Genomic DNA, 27,329 nt, shown 5'->3' on the forward strand with positions numbered 1-27,329 from the left:
TATATATATATATATATGTATGTATGTGTGTGTGTATGTATATATGTATATGTATGTGGGTACATGTATATGTATATATAGAAAAAGAGAAGAGACATAGAGACAGAGATCGAGAGATAGAGAGACAGACAGAGAGAGACAGAGACAGAGAGAAAGAGAGTGAAGAGAGACAGAGAAACAGAAAGACAGAGACAAAGAGAGACAGAGAGAAAGAAGAAGAGAGAAGAGAAAGAAAGAGAGACAGAGAGAGACAGAGAAAAGAGAGAAGAAAAGAAGAAAGAGAGAGAGAAAAAAAGAGAGAGGCTACCATACTACGAGGAAAGCCCCCTTTGGGGTCTGCTCCTTTGGATTGTGGAGGAAGAGGGGATGACTGTGATTCAGGCCCCAGCCTCTCTGACCTGTCTCTGCTGGGCTTGCTCCACTTGGCTGCCCCTCCTCACTGCCCTATACTTGTGAACTAGATTGAACCAAGAGGCAGCCAGGTGATGCTTCCCGGGCCTTGTTGGACGGCACCAAGCTTCTCAGAAATGGAATCAGGGCAGCAGGAAGAGCAGTAGTTCGGCAGGCAGAGGCCCCAGACTGAAAAGTCTGTCTCTGTTACTTCTCTGTAGGACCTTGGGCATGTCACCTTACCTCCCCTCCCCTCAACTAGAGTGTGAGCCCTGTGAGAGCAGGGACCATCTTTGCCTTTCTTTCTGTCCCAGGCCTCATCCCAATGCCTGGCACACTTGGGTTGTTGTTCAGTCATTTTCAGTCGTGTCCAACTCTCCGTGACCCCATTTGAGGTTTTCTTGGCAAAGAGATTGGAGTGGTTTGCCATTTATTTCTCCAGCTCATGCTACAAATGAGGAAACTGGGGTAATCAGGGTTAAGTGATTTGCCCAGGGTCACACAGCTAGGAAATGAATGAGACTGTCTTTGAGCTCAGGTTTTCTTGACTCCAGACCTGGCAGTCTATTTACTGTGCCACTTAGCTGCCCACCTGAAACACAGTAAGTGCTTAATAAATGCTTGTTGACTCTTCTTGACCTCTCTGAGAATGAGCTTTCTTTTCCCCAAAGTAAAGGGGGCAGATTAGAAATAAATGTCTTTTTGAGGGGAGGCAGGCATGGACTCCTTTGGCAGCTCCACGAGGTCTATGACTCCTGGCCAAACCAAGTTTGTAAATGCATAAAATAAAAGAAAGAAGAAAACCAGCATTTATTAACTCCCTAGTTTGTGCCAAGCACTGTGCCTTTAAGCACTTTATCTCATCTCCTATTCATTGCTGCCCTTAGGTCTCTCCTTTCCCCACGCCCTTGGAGATAAACACCTGCGAGCAGTTTTAGGTGGAGCACGTTTGATAAGCAGCCTGTTCGAAGGAGGCACTAATTCCCCTTTAGAGCCCTCTGGCAGGGCCTTCACCTCCCCTTCACTTCTCCAGGGTCTCTCAGGTTCTGATCGGGCTTGTGGGAGACAATCCTACATCCAACATCACTTGGAGAGGGGCAGAGTGGATGGAGTCAGGAAGACCTGAATTTGAATCCTGCCTCACACATTTACTGGGTTAACCTTCCAGCCTTGGTTTCCCTACCTGAAAAATGGTTAGAGTAATAGTACAGAGTACTGTTGATGAAAAGTGTGCAAAGTTCTCTGGAAACCTTTAAAGTGCTGCATTAAGTGTGAATTAATCATGATTAAAATTACATCTTATTAGCATCCATGCCGCTCTTTCCTACACCCTTCCCCTCTTCCCCCCCCCCCCCCAGTCTTCCCAGATTGGTGCTTTTTAAAGTAACAGACTGGGAGCAGCTAGATGGAGCCGTGGATAGAGCACCGGCACCGAAGTCAGGAGTTCCTGAGTTCAAATCCGACCTCAGACCAAACACTTTGACACTTACTAGCGGTGTGACTCTGGGCAAGTCACTTAACCCCAATTGCCTCAAAACAAAACACATACACACAAAAAAAAGGAACCCACTGGTTGGACTCTCTCTTAGAGATTAAATCACAAGATCCCAGGTCTAGAGCTGGAAGGAATCTCTGAGGCCTTGAAGTCCAATTTCTTCATTTTACAGATGAGGAAACTGAGACCAAGAAAGGTTAAATTGCTCATCCAGGGCAGCACAGTAAGGGCCTGAGGTAGGATTCTAACTCTTATCTTCTGGCTCCCATTCCTGTGTTTCCTCCAGTACATCTGCTGTCTCTCCACCCCCTCATTTTACAGATGGGGAAACTGAGGCCCCAAGAGGGGGTAGCCCACAGTCTTCTAGCCAGTGAGTGATAAGGTCAAGATTAGAACCCAGTTTTCCTGACACCCTGAACTACACTCTCTCCCTCACCCTCATTACCTCCTTTCTTTTCCCAAGATATTCAGCATCATTACAACTCAGTTCATGCCCTTCAAGGAGGCACAGGAGTGTATGGTAGGAGAGTACAAGGTGGATGGGCAATGCTGTCCCACCTGCCATCCAGGTAAGTCAGAAGGTTTCCTTCTCTAGGACAAATCACTCTCTTCCTCTGGCAAATGCCTGCTTATTCCAGTCTCTCTTCCTTTCTTCATGTATCCGTTTGAATTCCAGAACCATAAAATCTCAGAGCTCAGAAGGGCCATGGAGGGCATCTAGGAGCTTAGCAGAAAGATGGAGGGGCATCTAGCCTGATCTTTTCCCCAACATAGGAATCTCTTCTTGAATACTTTAGGAATGGGATGCTTACTACCTTATAAGGCAGCTGTTCTTATTGATGGACAGGACAAATTTATTCAGCCAACAGGCTTTCATTGAATGCCTCTTGCATGCAGAGTTTAGAGTTAGTTGTGGTCTAAGGCTATAAAGCATTTAATGCAGGACTGTCTGGGCTGGAAGGAGGACAGTTGGGTGGTCATTGAGGTTAGAGAGGAAAAGGGAGAAGTCCCCCAGGGCACATCTCTGATTTCCTCTGCCTTCTCCATGGAGTTCAGAGCCAGGTGGGACCTAGGACACTTATTCAACAAATGTTGATGCTGGAGAAACTTGTCACCTTTGTCTAGATCCCTGATTCCATTCAACTCATCATAATTCCCTGTTCCTGGCCCTTGGACCCTTCATGCCATTCCCTCATCTGTGCATTTGTCTGCATAATGAGGGACCCCTTATGTCTGGAATGCCCTCTTTACCTCAACCTTGTGGAACTCCTGAATGCCTTCAAAAAGCAGCTCAGATATCACCTCTCCAGAAGTTCTTTTCTAATTCTCTCTCATTTTTTAAAAGTAGTGTTTATTTTTAACATTAATTTAAAAAGATTTTTTGAGTTCTAAATTCTCTCCCTCAGCCCTTCCCCCACCCATTGAGAAGGGACACAATATGATGATATCAATTATACGTGTGAAGTCAAGCAAAAAATAGTTCCATATTAATCATATTGCAAAAAAAGCAAGAAAAAGAAAATGAAAAAAATATACTTCATTTTCCACTAAGAATTCATCTGATTTTCTTTTCCTCTGTCTCTTCTCCCTCCTTCTCTCTCTCTCTGTCTCCTCTTTCTGTCCTCCTTGTCTCTGCCTTGGTATCCTCTCCTCTTCCCTGCCCCAAATCACTCTATGTATTTGGTATGAATTTGTATTGACTTACCTCTCTGCGTATTACATTCCCATGCTAGAATGTAATCTCCTTAAGGGCAGAGACTGTTTCTAGTTGTTTTGTCTTTTTATTCCCAAAGCCAATCTGGTGCCTTGAACATCTGTTGTTGTTTGGTCTTGTGGGACTCTTCGTAATTCCATCTGGGGTTTTCATGGCAAAGATGTTGGTTGGAGTAGTGTGCCATTTTCTCCTCCATCTCATTTTAACAGATGAAGAACCTGAGACAAGCAGGGTTAAGTGACTTATCCAGGGTTACACAACTAAAAAGTGGCTCAGGCCACATTTTAATTCTGGTCTCCCAGATTCAAGGCCTGGCGCTGTACCCACTGCACCACCTAGCTGCTCAGATTAAGCCTTGCGGATAGAGAATGCTTAAGAAGTCTTTTGTTTCATTGCCTGCTGAGTGGTTATGTTGAGGTTTAGAGTTGGGAGAGCTGGTTCAAGTGTGAAAGAATTCACTTAGACCTTCTGTGTAGCCACTGGGAGCTTCATTTCATCAAAGCACAAGGGCCTAAGATTAGCAAGGAGCTAAACAAAGGCCCCGATATAGGAAAGGACCCAGACTTATATAGACAGAAAGTTATACAGCCTATAGGATAACGGTATATTTTTAGGAAAATGGTTGTCAAGATAAGGAAAAATTGTCATGACACAGGATGAGGAAGATGGGTGACAGAATATGGAACACAGGATAAGGGAGGCAAAGGAAATTCTTTTGGTGCAAGTTGTGTGGCATTTCAAGATAGGGGAAAGAGACTCTAGGATGCCCTCAAGTCCCAGAGGGGCTTCACAAGATGCTGGAAAAACAACTCTTAATTAAAATTTGTTTCTTTAAAAAGCTTTTAGCTTTTAGGGCACTGTATGTCTTCTGCTTCACTTAGGAACTGTTATTCTGGATAAACTCCAGGCATGTAAACTCTAAAGCAAACAAACTTTGGTTCTGCATCTCGTACCTTCATCCCCCTAAAAACCCACCCTATCCCACCTTGTGTTTTCCCTGGTTCCCTATGGCAGTGACCATTGAGGCCAGCTTAGATGGGGCCCAAGATTCTGGACCTGCCTTGGCCTAAATTTACTACACATAGGTGTGGGATGGGATCTTAGGGACCAGCTTGACTGCTACAACTCCCCCTTACTACCTGTGAGACCTTGGACTAGTCACTTAGTTTCCACATCTGTAAAACAAGAGCATAGGGCTAGATGACTTCTAACATCCTAACAGGATAAGGGAGGGAGTTATAGAGGAGAGGGAGACAGAATGGGTCAAAGGAGTGTTCAAAAGGATATTTAGATTTAGGAGAACGGGAGGATAAGGGAGGGATTGCTAGAGTGGGGGTAGGTGAAGTAATAGGAGACTAAGGTAGCAGGTAGAAGTAAAGTAGAGAAGTTAGGAGAGATAGGAAAAATAAAGACTTGTGTACAGGCATGAAAACAAAGATTAGTAGTGGAATCTCTTAAGGAAAGTATATGTTTATATATGTATGTATTTATATTTGTATTTATGTGTATATATGTATACATGTATATATGTATCAATACCTATATATAAACATATCCATGCTCAATTACAGCCTTGAAGTGGCAGGTAAGGGAAAAAAAGGACAAAGTAAAAAGTATACAGCAGAGAAGAAAAGAAAACTTACAAGGATGCAAAGAAAAGATGGACAGCTTTCAATATAATGCATAGCATTTAATATATAGGCTTTCTAGAAATGAAAAGTTATAGCTATATATTTTGAATCCTCTCCTATGTTCTTCTGTGCACATGACATGTGCACATGACTTTTTTTGGTGCTTTTAATTTTAGAAAATGGGTTTTTTTAAATTTTAGAACATATGTTCTTTATTGTGTTATTGGTTATTTTTTGTTATTATTGTTTATTATTGTGTTATTATTTAGAACACGTGTTCTAAGATTGCCATCCCGACTCTGAATCTTATTTGTTAAGGTCACACCTAGCTCTGACATTCTATGCTCTGAGTTCCCTCCTAGTTCTGACATTCTCCATTCTAAGAGCCCTCCCACCTCTAAAATTCTGCGTTCTAAGATTGACCTTCCAACTCTGAATCCTAAGTACTGAGGTCCCTCCTAGATCTGACATTCTATGTCCTAGAGTTGTTTTTAATTCTGACATCTGAAGTACTTGTTCTGAGGTCCCTTTCACTTTTGACACACTGGATTCTAAGACTCTGAGGGCTGGAAATACAGATGTGTACCATCATAATTTTCGTAGCAAACCATCCTAAGTTTCATGGGTGGCCTTGGTAGCTTCCTGGGTCTGGGCTAGGGTGTGCATATGGTAGCATCAGGGTAGTATGGGGCGGGGAGAGTGAGGCTGCAGTGGAGTGTCTTCTGCAGGGAGGTAGCCTGTGCCTTGTTCTTGATGCTGACTCTTTAATACCATTAGGTTACAGGGTTCAAGAGACATGCAGTATAATAACAGGCACCACGTGTGTGCCTTGTGATCCTGGGACCTACACAGCACACCAGAGTGGCCTGAAGGAGTGTCTCCAGTGTAAAGTCTGTGACCCTGGTAAGCGCTTCAGAGGCCTTGGGTCATCTAGGATCCTGGATCTAAACCAAAGCCTGCCTGCTCCAGGGTTCTGACCTGAGCCCTCTGGTTCCCTGGGAAAGAGGAGCTGGGTCCAGAGAAAGTCATCAGTCTTTGACCTACCCAGACAATATGGGGTAGGGGGGAAGTCGACAACCTAGAGAGCAAGAGCTGTGCCAGGTTAGGAAGAGAGTCAACGAGAGTGCTGTGCTGGTAGGTGGGAAACCTGGGTTCCATTTCAGATTTTTCCTTGTGTGACCTTGGACAATCATGTCCATTCTTTGAACCTCAGTTTGCCTATCTATAACATGAGGGACTTGGGCTAGTTTCTAAGGTTCTAGGGCATGATATTTCCCACCTAGGAAACACAAGATAGTTTATTCACACTCTCTCACATGACCCTAAAATACAGACTATCCAAATTGGATGGGACCTCAGAACAGAGTCCTTAAAATGTCTAGGATTCTGAAGGGGGCTATTAGCAGAGATAGTCCTTAGGAACTTGGGAAAAAAGGTTGATTTAATCTCTAGAGACCTACCAACACCTTAAATGTACCTGTCTACATCTTCCTGACCCCTAGCCATTAGAATAGGAGGGTTGTCTCATGACTTAGTGTTTCCTCCTGGCTGCTCAAAACCTCTCCCTATAACCCCCAGCTAGGCTTGTCCTCCCCAGCCATGCTTTAGCATTTCTAATTACCTCTCCATCTCTCTGCTCTCTTCTGATGATTCCCCTGCCCTCGGTTGCCTGCCGGGGAGGAATTATGTTAACCAATTAATTCACACTAGATTGTGGATAACTGATGATGTTGCCCTTTCCCAGGGTATTAAAAAGTAGTTTCTTGTTCACTTAAAGGCATGAATTTCTAAAGATGAATTTTCTCCACGGTGATGGAGGATGGTTTTCAAGAACAAAGGACATCCCCTCCCCATGATCCTAGCCTACTTTGCCCCTGAAGCTCAAGTGGGTCAGGGCTACATCAGTCTGGAGAAGGGGGTGTGTATCCCTGTTGGTGGGGGGATGGGAGAGAGGGAAGGCAGGGGAATGCTGGGTGGTGGAGCTGGCCCTGCTGACCAGCTCATCCACTTTGCCCCTTAATATTCTGGAACTTGAACTTCTCTATTTGAATGGACTGTTTTGCATAATTGGGAAATCTACTTAAACATGTCAAATCTCTTGACAATGTCCCCAGGACTTTACATTGTCAAGAGATTTGCTCCCCCATTTCCCCTTTTCTTCTCCTCCCCAGGGACTGTGACCTGCACCCCTCAGGGTCTCTCCCTTCCCTAGCCCCTGTGGAAGAGATCACAAGATTACAGATTCAGAGTTGGGAAGGACCATACAGGTCATCTCATCCAGGACCCTCATTTTCCTGAAGAAACTGATCCCAGAGAAGATGTGACATGTCCAAAGTCACAAGGTAGCAAATAGCAGGGTCAGGATTTGAACTCAGTTCCCAAGACTGCAAGTTAAGAATTTGCTCACAGCTTTTCATCTTTCCCTCCTCCAGTCTCAGACACATCTGTTTTTAGAGTTTGAAACAGTTTTCTTCCTCCTTATTGACACCAAGTGATGTACCCAGAAGAGTCCTGGATAAGAATTCAGAGACCCTGGGTTCAAATCCCAGCTCTGCCATTTACTATCTGTATGATGTTGAGCAAGCCAGTCAAGAAATATTCATGAAGCGCCTACTATGTGTCAAGCACTGGGCTAAGTGCTGGGGATACCAAGAAAGACCCTGGAGAAGCTCACAGTCTATTGAGGAGACACCATGAAACAACTCTGTACAAACATGATATAGGCAGGACAAAGTGGAGATAATCTCAGAGGGAAGGCAGTAGCCTTAAGGGAAATCAGGAAAAGGTAACACCTTTCTGGGCTTCCATTTGCTTATCTTTGAAATGAGAGGGTCAGATGCAATAACAAATCAGCTTCCTTCCAGCTCTCAGTCTATTCTCTATCAATTTGACTAGGAGACAGGCTCTGGTGGCCAGTGGTACATTGGATCGAGTGTGGCAGTCAGGAAGACCTGGGTTCAAGTGTGATCTCAGACACTTCTAACTTTGTGATCTTGGGCATCACTTACCCTCAGTCTGCCTCAGTTACCTCAGCTGTAAAATGAGGACAATAACAGCATCTACTTCTCAGGGTTGTTATAATAAACTGAGATAATATTTGGAAAACACTTAGCACAGTGCCTGGCACGTGGTGGGTATGCACTAAATCAATACTTGTTCCCTTCCACCTTCTCCTTTCTTCTTGCCACCTCTCAGTGACTCTGCATGACCTTAAGAAAGTCCTTTGCCCAACCTGGTCCTCAGTGGCTGTATCTGTATAATGTACAGTGTACAATGAGTGCCCTCCTGGAGGGGTTGTTAGACTGGGCTGAGATTGTGATGAACCCGGGGCTAAGGCAAAACCCGGTGGTTTGGCATAGCCAGGCAAACATGTAGGCTGAAGTGGCCTAGAGTGACCTGTCCAGGGTCCCTCACTGCCCAGGACCTGGGGCATCATCTGAGCCCAAAACTGGGTGGGCCACCACAGGGTGCCTCCTCCCTGGACCTTTCCCAGCAGAGGCTAGGCAACCTTGGGTTGGGAGTGGGATAGAAGGGATTCTTGTTTACAAGTGAGTCGAACTAGAAGGCTCTGAGATTTTGCTGCCGCCCTCCAGAACCTTCTAGTCTAGGTGAGGATGAAAGACAGAGTCAGTACTCATGGTCCTGTGGAATGGGCTGTCATCAGAGGCCATGGATTTCCACTCCCAAGTCATCCTGGCCACCTCGCTATCTCTTACTCTCCATATCCAATCTATGTTCAAAGCTTGTTCAATTCATCTTTTCCAGCACTTTCTGATTATGCCCCCTTCTCTCCTCTGACACCTCATCCTCCCTGCTGCAGACTCTCTTCACCTCACACTTGGGTTATTCCAATAGATGCTCTATCCTCGCCTCCATCTCATGGCTTCCCTGGCTTCCTTCAAATTCTAGCTAAAAGCTCACCTCCTACAGGAAGTCAATCCCCTTCCCCCTTAAGTCTAGAGTCTTTACCCTCTCGATCATCTCCAGTTCATCCTGTAGAGATCTTGTTTGTACACATGTGTTTGCATGCTGTCATCCCCATTAGACTGTGAGTTCCTTGGGAACAGAGACTGTCTTTTGCCTTTCTTTGTAAGATAGTAGGTCCTGAATAAATGTTGACTGACTGACTGACCAAATGTCTCCTTCTTCTCTTTGTTCTTTCTTTTAGCATTTGGCTTGGTGACCAGAAGGGCATGTTCGCCCACATCCGACACTGTGTGTGGCTGCTCTTCAGGGTATTTCTGTTCCAACATGAAAGATGATGACTGTGAGATGTGTGTGGCTCATCGAGTCTGCACCCCTGGCCAATACATGAAGTCTAGAGGTGAGCCTGCCCCATCTCCCATCCACCCAGGCACCCAGAACTATTGCTGCTTCAGGCTGCTGCCCTGGAAACCTGAGAAGTTCCCAGCCTTCCCTTAGCTCAGGCTGCCTCCCTAGAGGCAATTGTGGTACAGTGGTAAGATGGTTGGATCTGGTGTGAGAGGGCTTGGGTCCAAAACTCAGCTTTGCCCTCACTGTCGCTGTGATCCTGAGGTTACACAACCTCTCTGGCCCTCAGTTTTCCCATCTGTAAAATGAAAGGGTTGGATAATATGACCTCTGAAGTCTCTTCCTGATGGAAATTTATGAGTCCATGATCATGAAGAGTGGTTTCGGGTCCCCTGTCTTATCTCCATGGACCTCAGACAGCCTGGGGCAAATCTGGAAATAGGCAGAGCTAGGAAGTCAACCAAAGCCTCCCTAGTGGTGTCCTCCTCCAATGTGTTTTGGTGGCACAAATGACTCTGAATCTTTGTTTGTTTTCCTTTTAAATGAAATATTTTTTAATTGACAAAAACCTATCTTCTCTCCTTCTCACCTTTCCTCCCTGACTGGATAAGAAAAAGAAAAACAACAACCTTCATAGCAAATCTATGTGTCGTCAGACAAAGCACATTCATGCACGGGCCATTTCCAAAGAGAATATATGTTTCCTTGGTGCCTTGAGTTCTTTACCTTTCTGTGAGGGGGTGGGTAGCATGTTTAAACATGAGTCCTCTGGAATTATAGTTGGTTATTCCATTGATCTGAGTTCTGAAGTCTTTTCTAAGTTGTTTGGCTTTATAATGTTATTGTTACTGTATAATCTGTTTCCCCTGGTTCTGCTCATTTCACTCTACATCAGTTCATACGAGTTTTCCCATGTTTCACTGAAATCAGCCATTTCACCATTTCTTATGGAGAAATATTATTCCTTTACATTCATGCTCCATAATTTGCTCACCTAATAGTGGTATCAGTGGGCCAAAGGGGATGCATATCTAAACAACTATTGAGGTGTGGTTCCAAAGAACTTTTCAGAATGTCTAGACCAAGTCACAGCTCCACCAACAGTATATCATTATGCCTGTTTTCTCACAGTCCCTACGGCCTTTGCCATTTTCCTTTTTTGTCAGTCTTCTCAATCTGATGGATATGAGGTGGAACCATGGAGTTACTTTAATTTATATTTCTCTAATTATTAGAGATTTAGAGCATTTAAAAATAAGGATGTGGATAACTTGGATTTCCTCCTTTGAAAACTGCTTATTCCTGTCCTTTGACCATTTATCATTTGGAGAATGGCTCTTATTCTTATACATTTGAATCAATTCCGTATATATTTTGGAAACAAGACCTTTATCAGTGAAACTTGCTGCAAAGATTTCCAACCCCATCCTCTTCCCCAGTTACCTGCTTCTCTTCTAATTTTGGGTATATTAGTTTTGTTTGTGCAAAATCTTTCAAATTTTGTGTAACTGAAATTGTCCATTTTATCCTGTCATCATCTCTCTCTCTCATTTGGTCATAAACTCTTCCCCTATTCACAGATCTGATTGGTAACTTCTTCGTTGCTCCTTTTCTTAATTTATGATGTGCCCCTGGGTTCTTAAAGGTGATCCCCAAAGAGTTCAAATTCTGGCAAATACTGCTGTGTTGGAGGCTTCTAAAATAGGACCAGGGGTCTGGTTTTCTAGAGGTCTGTTTCTGAGGACTTGCCTAGTTAAGTACAGAGGGACTCAGCCCCTGTAGGCCTCAGGGGATGGATGTCTCATATATAACTCTGAAAGGCCATCTGCTAAAATTGAGAGGGAAGGAGAAAAGATTCTGGGAAGAAGGCAGAGTGGGTCAGAAAATTTCAAGCTCTCTAGATTTCCCCCCACAAACAAGACAAAATATCGCCTCAGGGTGAATGTAGAGCAGTAAAAATATACAAGAGTTGAGGCAGAACAGTGGTCCTCCTGGGACAACTGAGAGAAAATCCAAAGAAAATTCCCAGAACTGAGATTTGGTCCCTGTAAAGTATAAACACCTTCAAAGCTAGTTCCACTGAAACAGCAAGCAGTGTGCCCTGGGGCTAGCTAGATTGGGAGGCAGCCTGAGCCCCAACCACTGGAATTTTCACTTCCTAGACAGTGTGGGGAGTCGAGCATCTGAGCAGGGTAAGATGGAGAAAACTTCTGCAGGTAAGGAATGCCAGGCCCACCTGTGCTGCTGGGGCCCTGGGTGAAAAGGAACCAGCATACGCTCAGTAAATGCAGAAGCAGGGGGGCAGGGGCATTATTGGCTGTGGACACTTACAGGCAGGCAGAGTTCTTGGTCTGGTTCCAGGCCAGAGAGGAGAACTGAAGGAGGTCCTGAGGCCAGAGACACCATTCCCCATGCCCCAGGACCAGAGGTGATTACAATAATAAACTTCTACAAATAAAAAAAAAAAATGAACAAAGGAGAAAGAACCCAACTATAAAAAGTTACTATGGGAAGAGAGAAGACTGGGGTTCATCTTCAAAGGAGGATACTGAAGCAAAAAAAAAAAAAAGCCTCTCCTACCCCTAAGAATAATATCAAATGGTTACCTGCCCAAAAAGAATTTGTAGAAGAACTTTAAAAAGACTTTAAAAATCAAATGAAAGAGATTTGGAAAAAAAAGTTTTAAATAAGAACAATCTAAGAAAAACAAGATTATGAAAAGAAAGTCAACCAATAGGAAAAAGAGATCCAGAATCTTAAGGAAGAAAATAACTCTTTAAAAATTAGAATTGGGAAAGGGGAAACTAGCGAACGTATAAGAGACCAAGATAGTAATTGGGTAGTTTGAATGAAAGATTGGAGTAGACCTGAGTATGATGTGATTCTAAAAAGTAAAACCGTTCAGGAAAAGGTAAAAAGAGTAATTATCTTATACAAATGAGGTGTTACAGGAAGAACTGACACAGAGGATTAGATGGGGGAGGAGGGCTGGTAGTTCTAGAACCCTACTCTCATCAGGAATGGGTTTAAGAGTGAACAATACGTATACATCTAGAAGGGTATAAAAGTTTTCTAATTCAGAAAGAAATAAAAGGATAAGGGGATGTGGAAGGGGAGAAGATAAGGGAGGGGTTTTTAGAAGGAACCATATTCACGTCAGATCTGGATTAAAGAGAGAACAATATATACATTTAGAAGGGAATAAAAGTCTTCTAAATTTATAAATAAATAAGAGAGTGAGGGAATAGGAAAAGGGGAGGTTATAGAAGGGTGTCTAGATTAATTGCTATGGGATAAAGAAGGAATAATATGTTTGAAAAGCTATAAAAGTCTTCTAGATTCAGATAGAAACAAGAAGGAAAGGGGAAAGAGTGGGAGAAAAAAGGATAAGGGAGGGATATTTGCAGGGGGCACTAGGTTAAGTAATAAGAGGGCAAGGTATCAGATTAGAGAAGTCAGGAGGGATAGGAAATATGAGATATGCACAAACATAAAATAAAGATCAAAGAATTTATTAGGGGAAAAAAGCAGGCTTAGTAATCATGATCTCAAAGTTAAAGCTAAAATAGAATTAATCAAAAAAGGACAATAGGAAATTACAATATATGGAAGCCATATTAATCAATATTATTTTAGACTATTTAAAATAACTAGACAGTATAAGGTTGGAATATTGTTGTGGTAGAGGAAATGATGAGTTGGTGGACTTGGAAAAATATGGAAAGAGTTGGACTTATGAAGGAAGATGTTATGCACCCTCAGAGAAACAGGATAAACAAGTATAGTACAACCTTACATAGATGCACATGAATGTATGTGTCTATATATGAATATGGTTATGGATACCTAAGTATATGTATGGGTAAGTGCATGTATGTACACACACACATATATATCTATGTATAAATATGTATGTGTATATATGTGTACATATATATGTTTGTGTATATATACATAGACGTGTGTGTGTGTGCTTAATTGTAGCCTTCTCAGAGGAGGAGGGAGAGGAAGGGGAGGGAAACAAAGTAAAAATGCACAGCAGAGAACAAAAGAAAACTTACAAGGAAGCAAAGAAAAGATAGATAACACCCAACACAATGTGTAGTATTTATTACATAGGCTTTCTTGAAATGGAAATTTATTGTTGTATAATTTGAATCCTCTCTTACATTCTGCTGTGCATATGGCAATGCTTTTTTTTTCTTTTCTCATTTTGTATTTAAGTTTATAATATGTTTCTTTTTCTTCTTGCGTATTTAAGTTTTAGTACTTAAGTTTAAAATAAGTTTCTTTTTCTTATTGTGTATTTAAGTTTTAGTACTTAAGTTTAAAATAAATGAATAAAAAAATAAAATAAAATAGAAGAGGACCACAACCTGCGCTCATAGAGAGAGGACCTAACTACCCAAACTGAAGATCTTTCAAATATTCAAGAAGTAACCTGTGTGGCCAAGTAAGTCATTTACTTGACCTTTCTGGTCTCAGTTTCCTCTCCTGTAAAATGCAGCAGTAGAACTCAGTGATCTCTAAGGTCCCTTCTACCCCTAAAGACATGATCCTTTAAGTGGGCAAAACCATTTGTGTGGTTTCAGATAACCTAAATGATAATAAGTAAACAAGCGTTTACATAGTACCTACTATGTGCCAGGCACTGTGCTAAGTGCTTTACAAATATTATTTCATTTGATCCTTACAACAGCCCTAGGAAATAGGTGCTATCATTATCCCCTATTTGGTTGCCTAGAGAAGTTCATTAGTATTGTATGCCACTTCCATGATGGTATGCTTTCCTGGGTTCTGTATGATGGACAATGCTCTTGTGCTTTTCCAGTCACCAATGGAGTGAAGTGGGGCTCTGTGCTTGCTCCTGTGCTTTTTAGCATGATGTGTTCAACAGTGTTGTCAAAAAACTTCAACTAGGATGAAAACAGCATCATCATTACACACTGATGGTAAATTACTTAACTTGAAAAGACTATAAGCCAAGACTAAAGTGGAGGGAGAGTTGGTGCATGACTTTTGATTTACAGATGATTGTGCACTCAGTGCGGGCTCTGAAGCTGAGATACACCAAAATAAGGATTGATTCTCTGCTGTTTGTGCTAATTTTGACCTAACAATTAACACCAAGAAAGTGCAGGTTCTCCACCAGCCTGCACCCCACCATCCAAATGTGGAACAGTAGTTAGAGCAAATAGAGAAATATTGAATGCTGTGGATAAGTTCACTTATGTTGGCAGTATACTTTCCAGGGATATCCACATAAATGGTGAAGTGGATACACATATTGCCAGAGCTGTCTCAGTGTTTGGGAGGCTCCAAAGGAAAGTGTAGGAGAGAAGAGGTATTAGATTGACTACCAAACTGAAGGTCAACAGAACCATTGTGCTGACCTCAATGTTGTATGCCTGTGAAACCTGGACAGTCTACCAGTGCCATGCCAACAAACTGAATCACTTCCATTTGAATGTTCTTAGGAAGATTCTGAAGATCACCTCACAGGATAAGATACCAGACACTGAGGTCTTTTCTCGAACTAAACTGCCAAGCATTCAAACTCTACTGCAGAGAGCCCAACTCTCCAATAATAGGTTGGCCATGTTGTTCAAATGCCAAACATACCTTTTCCTAAAATACTATTTTACATAGAACTCACACAAGACAAGTGCTCGTATGGAGGTCAGAAGAAGCAATGCAAGGACATTCTCAAGGTCTCTCTGAAGAACTTTGGAATTGATTGTGTGGCATGGCAAGGGACCTTCTAGCATGGCGTGCCCACATCAAAAGCCCTGAGCTCCACGAATGAAGCATAATTTCAGTAGTTCAAAAGAAAGGTGAGATGAACAAATTTAGTGACTTCTCCATTGCAGTTGTTCATATGGACTGTGGTAGAGCCTTCTGAACTCCTCCTGGTCTGATCAGCCTCAGTTGGACACACTGTACCTTGACCCCAACAGAGTGGTGTCATTTTGGTCTTCTTCAACAACAAACCAACCATACTTCATCCTGAATCTCCAGTTTCTTTGTAGAAGTAGGGGGCTAGGGGTATGGAACACTACACATAGCATTTCACTTTTTTTGATAGGTTGATTAGCTTCCTGAACTGTTTTTCTCCTTTTTAAAAGATTCTACATTATAAGAAATGGCTCTCTGGGTGAGATAAGGCCATAAGGGGTATGCTGGAGCCAGCCTGAACTGCTCCTCCAAGAGCTGATTGTTCAATTTTCAATGTGAGCATGGGTACTTCAGAAATGGGGGAAGAGTATAAATCAGGGCTTAATTTATCATTTTGTTAATTGCTTAGATTTAAGAAAGTGATAGAGAAAATGTTAATAATGTCCATTAAACAGAAAAAAGATAAAAACATGCCCTATATTCCTTTTTTTCTCTCTCATAGAGCTGGTTGTTAAACATTTAATAGTAAGGGAAAAGAAACATTGAGTAATTCAGGTGATATAAAAACAGAAATTTCTTGCCATAAGCCTGGGGAGTATTTCATAGATTTGTTCCTAACACTCTTTCCTCTGACACAGCTTCCAGGGAAAGGACCAACCAATCCAGGGACACTGTCCTAGCCGCCATGTTTTGTTCCAATCCTGTTGCTATGCTCAGCACTAAATCTGTCATGTCTCCTCTTTCAGGCACAGAGAGAAACAACACCATCTGTGAAGAGTGCCAGGCAGGGACATTTTCCCCCAATGGGACCCTTGGCCAATGTCTGCCATGGACCAAGTAGGTATATCATGTTCTCTGGGACTTAGTGGTTCATTCTTTTTGCTTGTTCATTTATGGCGTTTTAAACAAAAATTCTGACCTTAACAAACACCAAACAAAGCAAGCATTTCCATACATAAAGCAGAACAAAAAAAGAAGAAGAAGAAGAAGAAATATCCACGGGGTATGCAGATAAATGTTTCACAACTGGATCTCTGAAACATAAATATACACAAGACACACTTTTCAGTTTATTCATCATCAAAAACATTTTCTTTGTCATTTTCTTAAGTGTAGTCACTCAACAAAATAACAAATCAAGCCATCATTTGTAGTATTTGCCAATTTCAGAGGCATGAGTGCTCACCCTGAAATTTAACAATTGGCTTATGGATTGAGCTGATTCCAGCACACCTCTGAATGTACAGCAAACTATGAATCTCTGTTCTATACAGCTTGCATTTCCTCTTGGGCATAAAAGAAATTGAACATGTGCTTTCAAAGTTGTTCTCCTTGTCTACGCTTCCTTCTGGTCTTCCTTCTGTTGGATAGCTTCCATTGTTATGATTTTTCCCTGAAACTGAACTAAAACCTGCCTTTCTGTGTCTTCTCTCCATCACTCCAGGTTCTACCCTCTGGGGCCAAGCAGAGAGAGTTTATTTCTCTTCCACTTAACATCCCTTTAAATACTGGAGACAACCTTTGGGTCTCTCCAAGCCATCCTTCAATAGCTCCTCACCTGCATGGTTTGGAGCCCTGGTTGCCCAGTACCATGGATAGGGCTTTGGAGTCAAGAGTCTGGCTGCAGATGCCATACAGGCTATCCTATCTTTGGGCCAGTGAGATAATATTTTTAAAAGCATTGGAGATGCTACATAAATGCTAGCTGCTATTAACAGTAATTTGAACTCTCTGCACCAGGTTTTCCTCGTCTATAAATGAAGGCCCTTCCAGCCCAGAAGCTGTGAGCCTATTGCGCCCTCTTGTGGAAGCTCTCCAGATAACCGAGAAACTTCCCAAAATTGGGTGGTCCTGAACACAACTCTTCAGATGTGGGCTGACCAGGACAGTGTCCATGGGACAAGTATTACAGTAGTTCTTTTATTCTAAACTTGCCAATGCAGTCTAGGGCTAAACTGCTACAGCTGGTTTTCTAATTGTGCTGCTGACTTACTTCTTCAAACCTGTTTCCTCATCGTTATAATTAGAAGATTGGATTAAGTTGCTTCTGATATGCGTTTTAACAACAATAACAATAATCATTCGCAGCTGGGTGGCACAGTAAATAGGAGTGCCAGGAAGAGGCATCTTCCTGAGTACAAATCTGGCCTCAGACATTTACTAGCTATGTGACCCTGGGAAAATCACTTAACCCTGTTAGCTTGAGTTTCCTCATCTGTAAAATGAGCTGGAGAAGGAAATGGCAAAACACTCCACTATCTTTGCCAAGAAAACCCCAAATGGGGTCATGAAAAGTCAGACAAGAGTGAAACGCTAAACAGCAATATTAATAAATTAATAATACAATAATAATTGAAATGGACATGGGGGGCAGGGTGTAACCAGGATAGAACTAAATCTATCTGCTCCTTTAAATATTATTAGTTTAGGAAATATAACTAGGTTCAATCCAACTTCTGACCATTTCGTCATTTTGTGGGAGAAGGGGAACCCTAGTAATAATGATATTAATGTAGTGTTAGAGATCCCAAGAGAAAGGAGAGAGACAGAGAGACAGAGAGAGAGAGAGACTGAAAAACCTCTACATGAAGATAAGGCCCACTTGTGGTGTGGGCTGCCATGTGGCTCAAAGGAAGACTAGGCTTCTCTAGCCTTTTGTCCCACCTGCCTTTTCCAAGGAAGATTTGAATTCCTGCCAGAGCAGGAGGAGGAAGTTAGGGCCAGAGGCTACTTTGTTCTTCTCAGAGAGATGGGCTACCAGGCTAGAATTATAACAATCTCTTCCTTTAAATATTGTTAGTCTAAGATATGACCAGGTTTAATCTGATTTATGATTGCTTTGTCTGTTTTGGAGGAGAAAGGGAAACCCCAACTCTCTCACCTTGATCCCCTTCCCACCTAATACCAATGCCACAATGAACACGCCTCACAGAAAGCAAAGATACCCACTTATCTAAATTGTAGCAAAAGAGAGACCAGAGAAAATAAACATAGGAGAATATATACTGGATAATAAAAAGTGAAGGAGGGACAGGTAGGTGGTGCAGTGGATAGAGCACCGGCCCTGGAGTCAGGAGGTCCCAAGTTCAAATACGGCCTCAGATACTTGACACTTACTAGCTGTGTGACCCTGGGCAAGTCACTTAACCCCATTGCCTAGCCAAATAAATAAATAAATAGTGAAGGAGCTTTACTACCAGGAGCAGATAACTCAGCTTGACCAACAGAGAGTTCTAGATCTCACCTAAAGGCAAACTCCCCCAAGTCTCTAGTGTAGCAAGCTGGGGGGAGGACGCAATGGAGGCTGCTGGCTCCTTTCATGGTTCCCAGAGTCTTTCCTTCAGCAACCTGAATTGAGGTTGGCCCCTTCCATCTTCCTTCTTGAAGTTGGAAGCCAGAAGTAATTTGATGCTTGAAGAGTCCCCCCAAAAGACTTGAAGCTGAGGAGTCCTGGAAAGGATTGATCAAGGCTGGAGTCCTCCCAACAACGCTGACTGGCCACTTCCTGCAGGGCAGGGCATTCATCTTCACCAATAAGGAGAGCATCTCATACCAATGGGCATTGGGACAGGACCTAAAATTACAACAACAATAATAGCTAACATTTACATAGCACTTTCTAGGTATTATCTTATTTGATCCTCAGAACAACACTAGGAAGTATGTGCTATTATTAGCCTCATTTTACAGATGAGGAAACTGAGGTAAACAAGGATTAAGTGACTTGTTCAAGGTCACACAACTAGGAAATGTCTAAACTAAGATCTGAACTCCCATGTTCCAGACACTAGGTCCAGCGCTCTGTCCGCTAGTGCCCACTGGACCACCTAGCTATCTCTGGGTCTATGATTTTTTTGAGTTGATTTTTTAAAGCCTAATTGCAAGACATTGATTCCATTCAGTCTTATTATTTTCCATCTTACTGTTAGCTCTGGCAGTGGAGGATACAGGGCTTGCCTTGGAGTCCAGAAACCTTGAGTTCGGTCTTCTACACATAGTAAGCTTTGTCTCACAGGCAGGTCACAGCCTCTCAATGCCCTAGCCAACAATCTAAGGCTCTCAGTTCCTGACAATTCCTGCATCAGGGGATGGCATTTCTCTACCAGGGAATTCCCCACACTGATGAAATTGCACTTCTGGGCACCTCAAAAACAAGAAAAAAAAAATCCCAACAACATCGTCTGGTGGTTCTAATTTGTCTAAATCTCTCTGGAGCCTCTGGGCACACTGACTTTCTAGCCAGTCCAACATGTGTGCCCTCCCTCTGGGCTTTGTGTGTTGTCTACAAGCTGGAGAGGTGTGTGCTGCTGTCTTTACCTACTTCTCTCCCTCTAGTTGGGATACTCTGCCTCTCTTTCTGTAAGCTTCTTTGGCTACTGAGTCGCATGGCAGACTGCAACCAGGGGAGAGGTTGGACCACTCAGTTTTGCTGGGCTGATGGGATTGAATTCATGTTCAATGACACATGTCCTTGTTTGTCTTCTAGTTGTAGTGCCCGGGGTCTATTTGAAGAAAAGCCAGGCACTGATACCACAGATGCATTGTGCTCACCAAAGAGTAACCACCAACTCATACTTATTGGCATTCCCTTCATCATCATCACTATCACTGCCTTCATCATTTTGGCAGTGAAGTTAATTAGAAAGAAAAACAACCGAGAAAGAGGTAAGCAGAAACATAAAGAGGGTGGAGCAGTGGGGATTTGGCCCCGGGACGTTGAATTTAGAGGGCTCTGACCAAAATCAGAGTCCTTCAGGGCTTTAGAAACAACATTATCCAGAACCTGGGCAAGCATGCCATCATAAAATTGACGTACAATGCTGATGAACTTCTCCAGGCAACCAACTTTCGACATAATTTTCCATAAGCCCTCACAACTGACAGTGTCAAAGGCCTTGGCCAGATCTACAAATGTTGTATCCAGACCTCTGTTCTGCTCCTGGCATTTCTCCTGGAGTTGTCAAGCAGCAAACACCATATCGCCCATTCCTCGGCCTTTTCTGAAGCCACACTGGCTGTCACGTAGATGACCATCTTCCAGGTGAAGGATCGGTCTATTAAGGACGACTCTGGCAAGAATCTTGCCAGCAATGACTAAGAGACAGACCCCCCTGTGATTGTCACAGGACAATCTATTTCCTTTACCTTTATATAGATGGACCATGGAGGCATCCTTGAACTCCTAGGGGATAACCTCCTCTTGCCATATAACCTGGAAATTTTCAGTCAGCTTTGGTACGAGCAATGGACCCTCCACCTTGTAAATCTCAGCTGGAATAGAATCAGAACCACGTGAAAGGAGCCTAATGGCATCCAAACCTCTTCTTCAGTTGGAACTTCAACTAAGGAAGGATTGGTTTTAACCTGAGGTTGGTCAATGGCTTCAGCATTGATTGATGATGGTCTGTTGAGAACACTGTGGAAGTGTTCAGCCCAGCTCTCTAGGATCATGTCTTTATCACTAATCAATGTGGCTCCATCAGCACTGAGTAGTTGAGATGTACCATAGGTCTTTGGCCCATAATTTGCCTTCATGGCATCATAAAAACACTTTGGATTGTTACTATCAGCATAAAACTGAATTTCTTCTGCCTTCTTACTGAGCCAAGAATCCTTCATCTCTCTAAGATTTCCTTATACTTTACTTTTGATGGAAATAAATGCTGCCTTCTTAGAGATGGATGAGCTATCCTGCTAGTAAACCCTGTGGAGTTCTTGTTTTTCATTTAGCAGCTCTTGTGCATTCCCAGTCACCAATGGAGTGAAACAAGGCTGCATGCTTGCTCCCATGCTTTTTAGCATGATGTTTTCAGCCATGTTGTCAAGTGCTTTCAATGAGGATGAACATGGCATCAAGGTCAGTTACCGTACTGATGGTGAATTCTTCAACTTGAAAAGGCTACAAGCCAAGACCAAAATGGAAGGAGTATTGGTGCATGATTTTCTGTTTACGGATGAATCTGAGATGCAACAAAGTATGGGTCAATTCTCTGCTGCTTGTGCTAATTTTGGCCTAAGAATAAACACCAAGAAAACACAGGTGTTCCATTAGCTACCACCACAGCATCCATACATGGAATTAGTGGTTATAGCAAAAGGAGAAGTTTTCAATGCTGGAGATAAATTCATTTACCTTGGCAGTGTACTTTCCAAGGATGTACACATTGATAATGAAGTTGATGCATGCATTTTCAGAGCTAGGTCGGTGTTTGGGAGGCTCTGAAAGAAAGTGTGAGAGAGAAGAGGTATTAGAATGATTACCAAAATGAAGGTCTACAGAGCAATTATGCTGATCTCAATGTTGTATGCCTGTGAAACCTGGACAGTCTACCAGTGTCATGCCAGGAAATTGAATCACTTCCATTTGAATTGTCTTAGGAAGATTCTGAAGATCACCTGGCAGGATAAGATACCAGACACTGAGGTCTTTTCTCAAACTAAACTGCCAAGCATTCAAACTCTGCTTCAGAGAGCCCAACTCCAATGGGCTGGCCACGTTGTTGTTAAAATGCAAAACATACACTTGACAAAAAGACTATTTTATGGAGAACTCACACAGGGCAAGCATTCACAGGGTGATCAGAAGAAGCGATACAAAGACACTCTCAAGGTCTCTCTTAAGAACTTTGGAATTCATTGTGTGACATAGGAGATACTGGCACAGGACCGCTCAGCATGGCGTGCCCACATCAGAGAAGGTGCTGTGCTCTGTGAGCAGAGCAGAATTGTAACAGCTCAAAGGAAACACAGGATGAGCAAATTTAGAGAATCCACCCTAAAAGTTCACATTGATTATTTGTGCCCAACCTGTAGTAGAGCATGCCAAACCTGTACTGGTCTGATCAGCCACAGTCGGACATACTGTCCCTTGATCCTGACCTTTTGGTCCTTTTCGAGAACAAAGAATAACAACCAAGAAACAACAGATCTCAATACCTAAATCATACATTCATTCAGTGAATCTAGGGACATGTTAGCTGGGAGGCAGAGGAGTGCTTCCCCCTGTCCCCCTCCTAACTCTCCCTGCCCTTCCCCACTTAACTGAGGATGGGCTTGACCCAGGTTCAGTCTGTGGTACTTGCCCCCAGGCACAGACATTCCTAGTTATATTTCTGCTACTAATCACTAATCTGTTAAATTCACACAAAGTCAATATAAATGAGATTTCTTATCACCACAACTTTGTGAAGCAAACTTGGAAAATATTCCTTTCTCCCAAGGGAGGTAATGATTGTCAGCAGATATAGATATATAATAGATAAGTAGATAGATAGATAGATAGATAGATAGTTGGCTGGATAAAAAGATGGATGTATGGATGGATGGATGGATTGAAAGATGCTAGATAGAAAGGTTAGATAGATGGAAGAATGTGACCCAGAAATATCACTATTAGGTTTGTTTCCCAAGGTGATCAGGGGAAAAGGAAAAGAACTACATGTTCTAAAATATTAATAGCAGATCTTTTTGTGGTGGCAAAAAATTGGAAATTGGGGGATGCCCATCAACTGGGGAATGGCTGAACAAGTTGTGGTACATGATTGTGATGGAGTACCACTGTGCTGTAAGAAAAGATCAGCTGGTTGATTTTAGAAAAACATGGAAAGACTTGCATGAAATAATGAAAAGTGCAGTGAGCAGAACAAGGAGAATGTTATATATGATAATGGCAGTATTGTTTTAAAAATAACTGTGAATGACCTAGTTGTTTTGAGTATTATAAACACTCAAATCTACTATAAAGAACCTAAGAAGGAACATGCTATCCAACCCCAGAGAGAGAACTGATGAATAAAAGTACACATAGCATGGTTTTACATATATTTATAAATCTGTGTCAAATGGTGGGCCTTCTCTAGTACAGGGTATGGAGAATGGAGGGAGACAGTTTGGAACTTAAAATGTAACAAAAGTTATAAACAAAATTAAATTAAAAAGATAGATGGAAGGAAGAATAGAGAGATGACAGAGAAAATGATGGATGCAAAGATGATTGAATGAAAGGAGGAATGGGTGAATGGATAGACAGATAATGGAAGGATAGATGATAGATGGAAATATAGATGTATAGACAGATAGATGGATAGATGAATATATAGGTTATAAATGAAGCATTTATTAAGCACTTACTATATGCCAGGAACTGTGCACTTAAAAATGTGCTACACAGGTCAGCTCAAGTAGCATTTATTAAGCACCTACTATGTGCCAAGCACAGTGCTAATCACATATAAACACCCAAAGCAAGTCAATTCATCTATTTAATTTATCTCAGGAGCCATTTATCAATCACCTACTATGTGGAGAGCAATATGTTCAGGAGCCAAGGTGAATGCAGAGTTCAATTCAATTCAATAAACATTCATTAAGCTCCTCTTCTGTACAGATACTGTACAACAATAAAACAGTTGCAATTTTCAAAGAGCCTACTGGCTGGTGGGGATGGTGGAATTCACCATGGACAGAGAGAAGCAGACTGTATGCACCAGGTACTTACAAGATCCTGTTTTGGCAGGAGGGAGGAGGGAGAACACATCAGAATGAGAGTTCCTCAAAGGTAAGGGCTCTCTCTCTTTTGTCTTGGTCTCTTGAGTACCTAGCATAGTTCCTGGTATAGAGTAGGTGCTTAATAAATGTTTTTACATTGATTGATGCAGTCCTTGCGCTCATGAAGCCCACAGAAACTAGAAAAGTTCCTTGTAGATATCAAAAGTCATTACTTTGGTGATTTCAAGTTTAGTGAAAAGACACTACTCATGTTCCCTGCTGGAATATAAGATTCTTGAGAGGAGAGATTGTTTTATTCTTTGTACTTGTAACCCTAGGACCTCACACAGTGCCTGCCTGGCATATAATAGGCACTTAATAAGCACTTATTGATTGATAGATTGATTGATTGATTGCTCAAAGTCACTAGGTGATGTCAGAGGCATTATATGAACCCAGGTCTTTTTGACTCTGAGTCCAGGGCTCTATCCACTGCACCCCAAATGTATCTATCCTGCTTCCTGACACTCATCTTTGCATTTCAGCTGATAACATAAAAGGAAGAGTGGGTAGCTTTTGCCAGATTTATGGATTGATCAGTTGGTTTGACTGATCCTACATCTTTTTGCTCATGTTGCTGCCTGGTGGTCCCCAGTTCTAGCTGAGAACATTCCTTTCATCTACCTTTGATCTATGACAACCAGCCTTGAATTTGGCCAGTGATTTCTAAATCTATCTTTCCATTAAATAGGTGACATCTTTTCATAAAAAACACTAGTATTCCAGACATCCCATTTTAGGAAGGATGTTGATAAGAGAGAAAGGTGGCCTGGATGGTGATGGGCCTCATACTCCTACCATATGAGAACTGAATGAAAGATCTGGGCGTGTTTAGTCTGGAGCAGGGAGGGAGCAAAAGGGACACACGATAGGTGACTTCAGATTGTTCCTTAGAAGATTTTCTTGTTCTGTTTGGCCCCAGAGAGGAGACCCAGCACCAATGGGTGGGAGTCACAAAGAGGGTCACCTACGATCAGGCTGAAAGTCAGGACAAGCTTCCTAAGCATTCGAGCTGTCGTCAAGTAGAACCTCTTGTCTCAGGAGGGAGCTGGTTCTTCTTCCTGGATGTCTTCAAATGGAGGCTGGAGAAGCGAGCTCTGGGGAGCTGAGAGAGAGAGTTCTTGCTCAGGTTTGGATGGGGTCATTGCCTCTGAGGCCCCTTCCTGCTCTACATCTATGACCCTATGATAGGGAAAAGCCATGGGAAGTCCTGGAAGTGAGGAGTTGTATGTAAGGTTGTTGTTTGATTTTGGATAGATCACTTTCTTTTTCTGAGTTTCAGAATTCTCCCCTGTGATATGTAAGGGCTGGATCAGCGACTATAGTTAAACAGAGACAGAGAGAGAGAGAGAGAGAAATAGGTCTGAAAAATTTGGAACAGCTTCAAACTGGCTACTTTTCTTCTCCATCTCTACTTTCCTATGTTTCATGCTGAAGCATCCCACCCTTGAAAAATCTGTGACTCCCTCGAGGCTGATGGATGAGTCACCAACTTGCCTGTGCAAGACACCAGACAACAAGAGTCAGCACCACTATGGGAAATAATGTCCAAGAGTCAAGACAGTTGGGAACTTCACGATGCCCTTGAGAGTGCAGTGAAATGCCAAGGCCAAGTCATACTCTCTGTCTGCCATTGGGACAAAGCTCATCCCCAGCAATGGTGACCACCTTCTTCTTGAACCTCCTCCTAGCTTTGCAGTCAGAAACATTCCAGATAGCAAGGGATATCTAAGGCAGGCCAAAAGTTTCACCAGCAACTTCCAATTCTGATGCCCTTTCCCAGAGCAAAGCGTGGCAGACAAGGCAACAGAGTCTGAGTTCTGAGAGGTTGGATGAGCCGTGAGTGTGGGCGTGCAATGAACAGTCTGCTTTCCAAGGACCAGCATGAACAAGATGGTGGTTTACATAAGGTTTATTTCATATTTACTCTGCACATATCTATTTATTTATTAAAGTTGTTTAGTTTTTCAGTCATGTCTGACTCGTTGTGACCCCATAGAGTTTTCCTGGCAAAGATGCTGGAGTGGTTTGCCATTTGCTTCTCCAGCTCATTTTACAAATGAGGAAACTGAGGCCAAAAGGGTTGACTTACCCAGGGTCACCCAACTAGTAAGTGTCTCAGACCATATTTTTTTAAAAATTAATTTATTTTTCATTTTCAACAATCACTTCCAAAATCTTTTGAGTTTTAAATTGTCTCCCCCTCCCCCACCCCACCTCCCTCCCCAAGATAGCGTGAAATCTGATATAAGCTCTATATGTACATTCCTATTAAACATATTTTCACATTAGTCATGTTGTAAAGAAGAATTAGAACCCATAAGAGGAACCACCAGAAAGAAGAAACAAAACAAGAAAAAAAAAGAGCAAATAGTATACTTCAATCTGCATTCAAACTCCATAGTTCTTTCTCTGGACGTGGGTAGCATTTTCCATCATGAGACTTTTGGAGATGTCTTAGATCCTTGCATTGCTGAGAAAGGCTAAGTCTATCAAAGTTAGTCATCGCACAATATGGCTGTTACTGTGTACAACATTCTCCTGGTTCTGCTCACTTCACTCAGCATCAGTCCATACAAGTCTTTCCAGGTTCTTCTGAAGTCCTTCAGGCCAGATTTAAACTCAGGTCCTCCTCACTTCAGGCGTTGGTACTCTGTGCACTATAGTATGCCCTAGCTGCCTGTATATATTTATATGTGTAACCTAATCTTGGGTGGCACGATGAACAGCAATGATTGTTTTCTCTTACATTAATAATGCATTATTAATTCAGATCCAGGCTTTTCATTTCCTCATTCAGCAACCAGCCCCTGTAGATCAGTCAGTTTCTGAAGGACGAGGCTGATAGACGAGATTGGCCTAATCCTTGGAGTATATGCTCTGCAATATTGGGCAGGACCCACAGAGCTAGGAAGCATTACTTCTGTTTAGAGTGTGAACAGAATCTAATCTAGGTGAATTCCAACTCCAAAGCATTCAACCCATGTCCTTACATTGCAGTTTAGTTGGAGTTTAAGGTAACCCAGCTCATGAAGGAGAAAACCAACCAGAGTGGTCTAGGTAGAGATGAATTCCTTTCTCCAGATTGCTGGAGTTCACTTAGTCTTATAATCAAACCATGTTCTCAGCAGGAAGAGCTGAAGGCTTTGAGCCCACCTCCACATTTAAATGCCCACCCCCTCATTAGTTGTTCACCAGTCAGGTGTCTTTGGTTACTGAGAGAAACCACTGATCATCAATTTATTGATTATCAGCTAGCCTAATTAATAAATTGATTATCAATTACCCAGAAACTCTGTCTCTTGGGCTTTTCACTCATCACAGTTTGTAGACCATGGAAGAAACCAGAGCTCTGTACCCTAGATTCTTATTAGAAAACTCCCCT

The 27,329-nt window shown here is 42.4% G+C and overlaps 1 protein-coding gene across 2 annotated transcripts; it reads left to right on the top strand.

The window, feature by feature from the left end:
- Positions 1 to 2,331: 2,331 nt before the first annotated feature.
- Positions 2,332 to 25,918, top strand: LOC114052958 (tumor necrosis factor receptor superfamily member 14-like). Of its 2 annotated transcripts, none has more exons than XM_027875763.1 (6): positions 2,332 to 2,454; positions 6,008 to 6,133; positions 9,399 to 9,554; positions 16,144 to 16,234; positions 19,884 to 20,062; positions 25,382 to 25,918. In XM_027875763.1, exons 1-6 carry the CDS (start codon positions 2,376 to 2,378, stop codon positions 25,393 to 25,395), a joined length of 645 nt encoding a protein of 214 aa, XP_027731564.1. In that variant the 5' UTR covers positions 2,332 to 2,375; the 3' UTR covers positions 25,396 to 25,918. The 2 variants fall into 2 exon arrangements, with proteins under 2 accessions (XP_027731564.1, XP_027731574.1); XM_027875773.1 differs by lacking the exon at positions 25,382 to 25,918 and adding an exon at positions 17,138 to 17,300 and having other exon boundaries at positions 19,884 to 19,970.
- The last annotated feature ends 1,411 nt before the right edge of the window (positions 25,919 to 27,329 follow it).

This window comes from Vombatus ursinus, unplaced genomic scaffold (genome assembly GCF_900497805.2).
Source record: "Vombatus ursinus unplaced genomic scaffold, bare-nosed wombat genome assembly UNPS02003861.1, whole genome shotgun sequence".
Taxonomy (NCBI): domain Eukaryota; kingdom Metazoa; phylum Chordata; class Mammalia; order Diprotodontia; family Vombatidae; genus Vombatus; species Vombatus ursinus.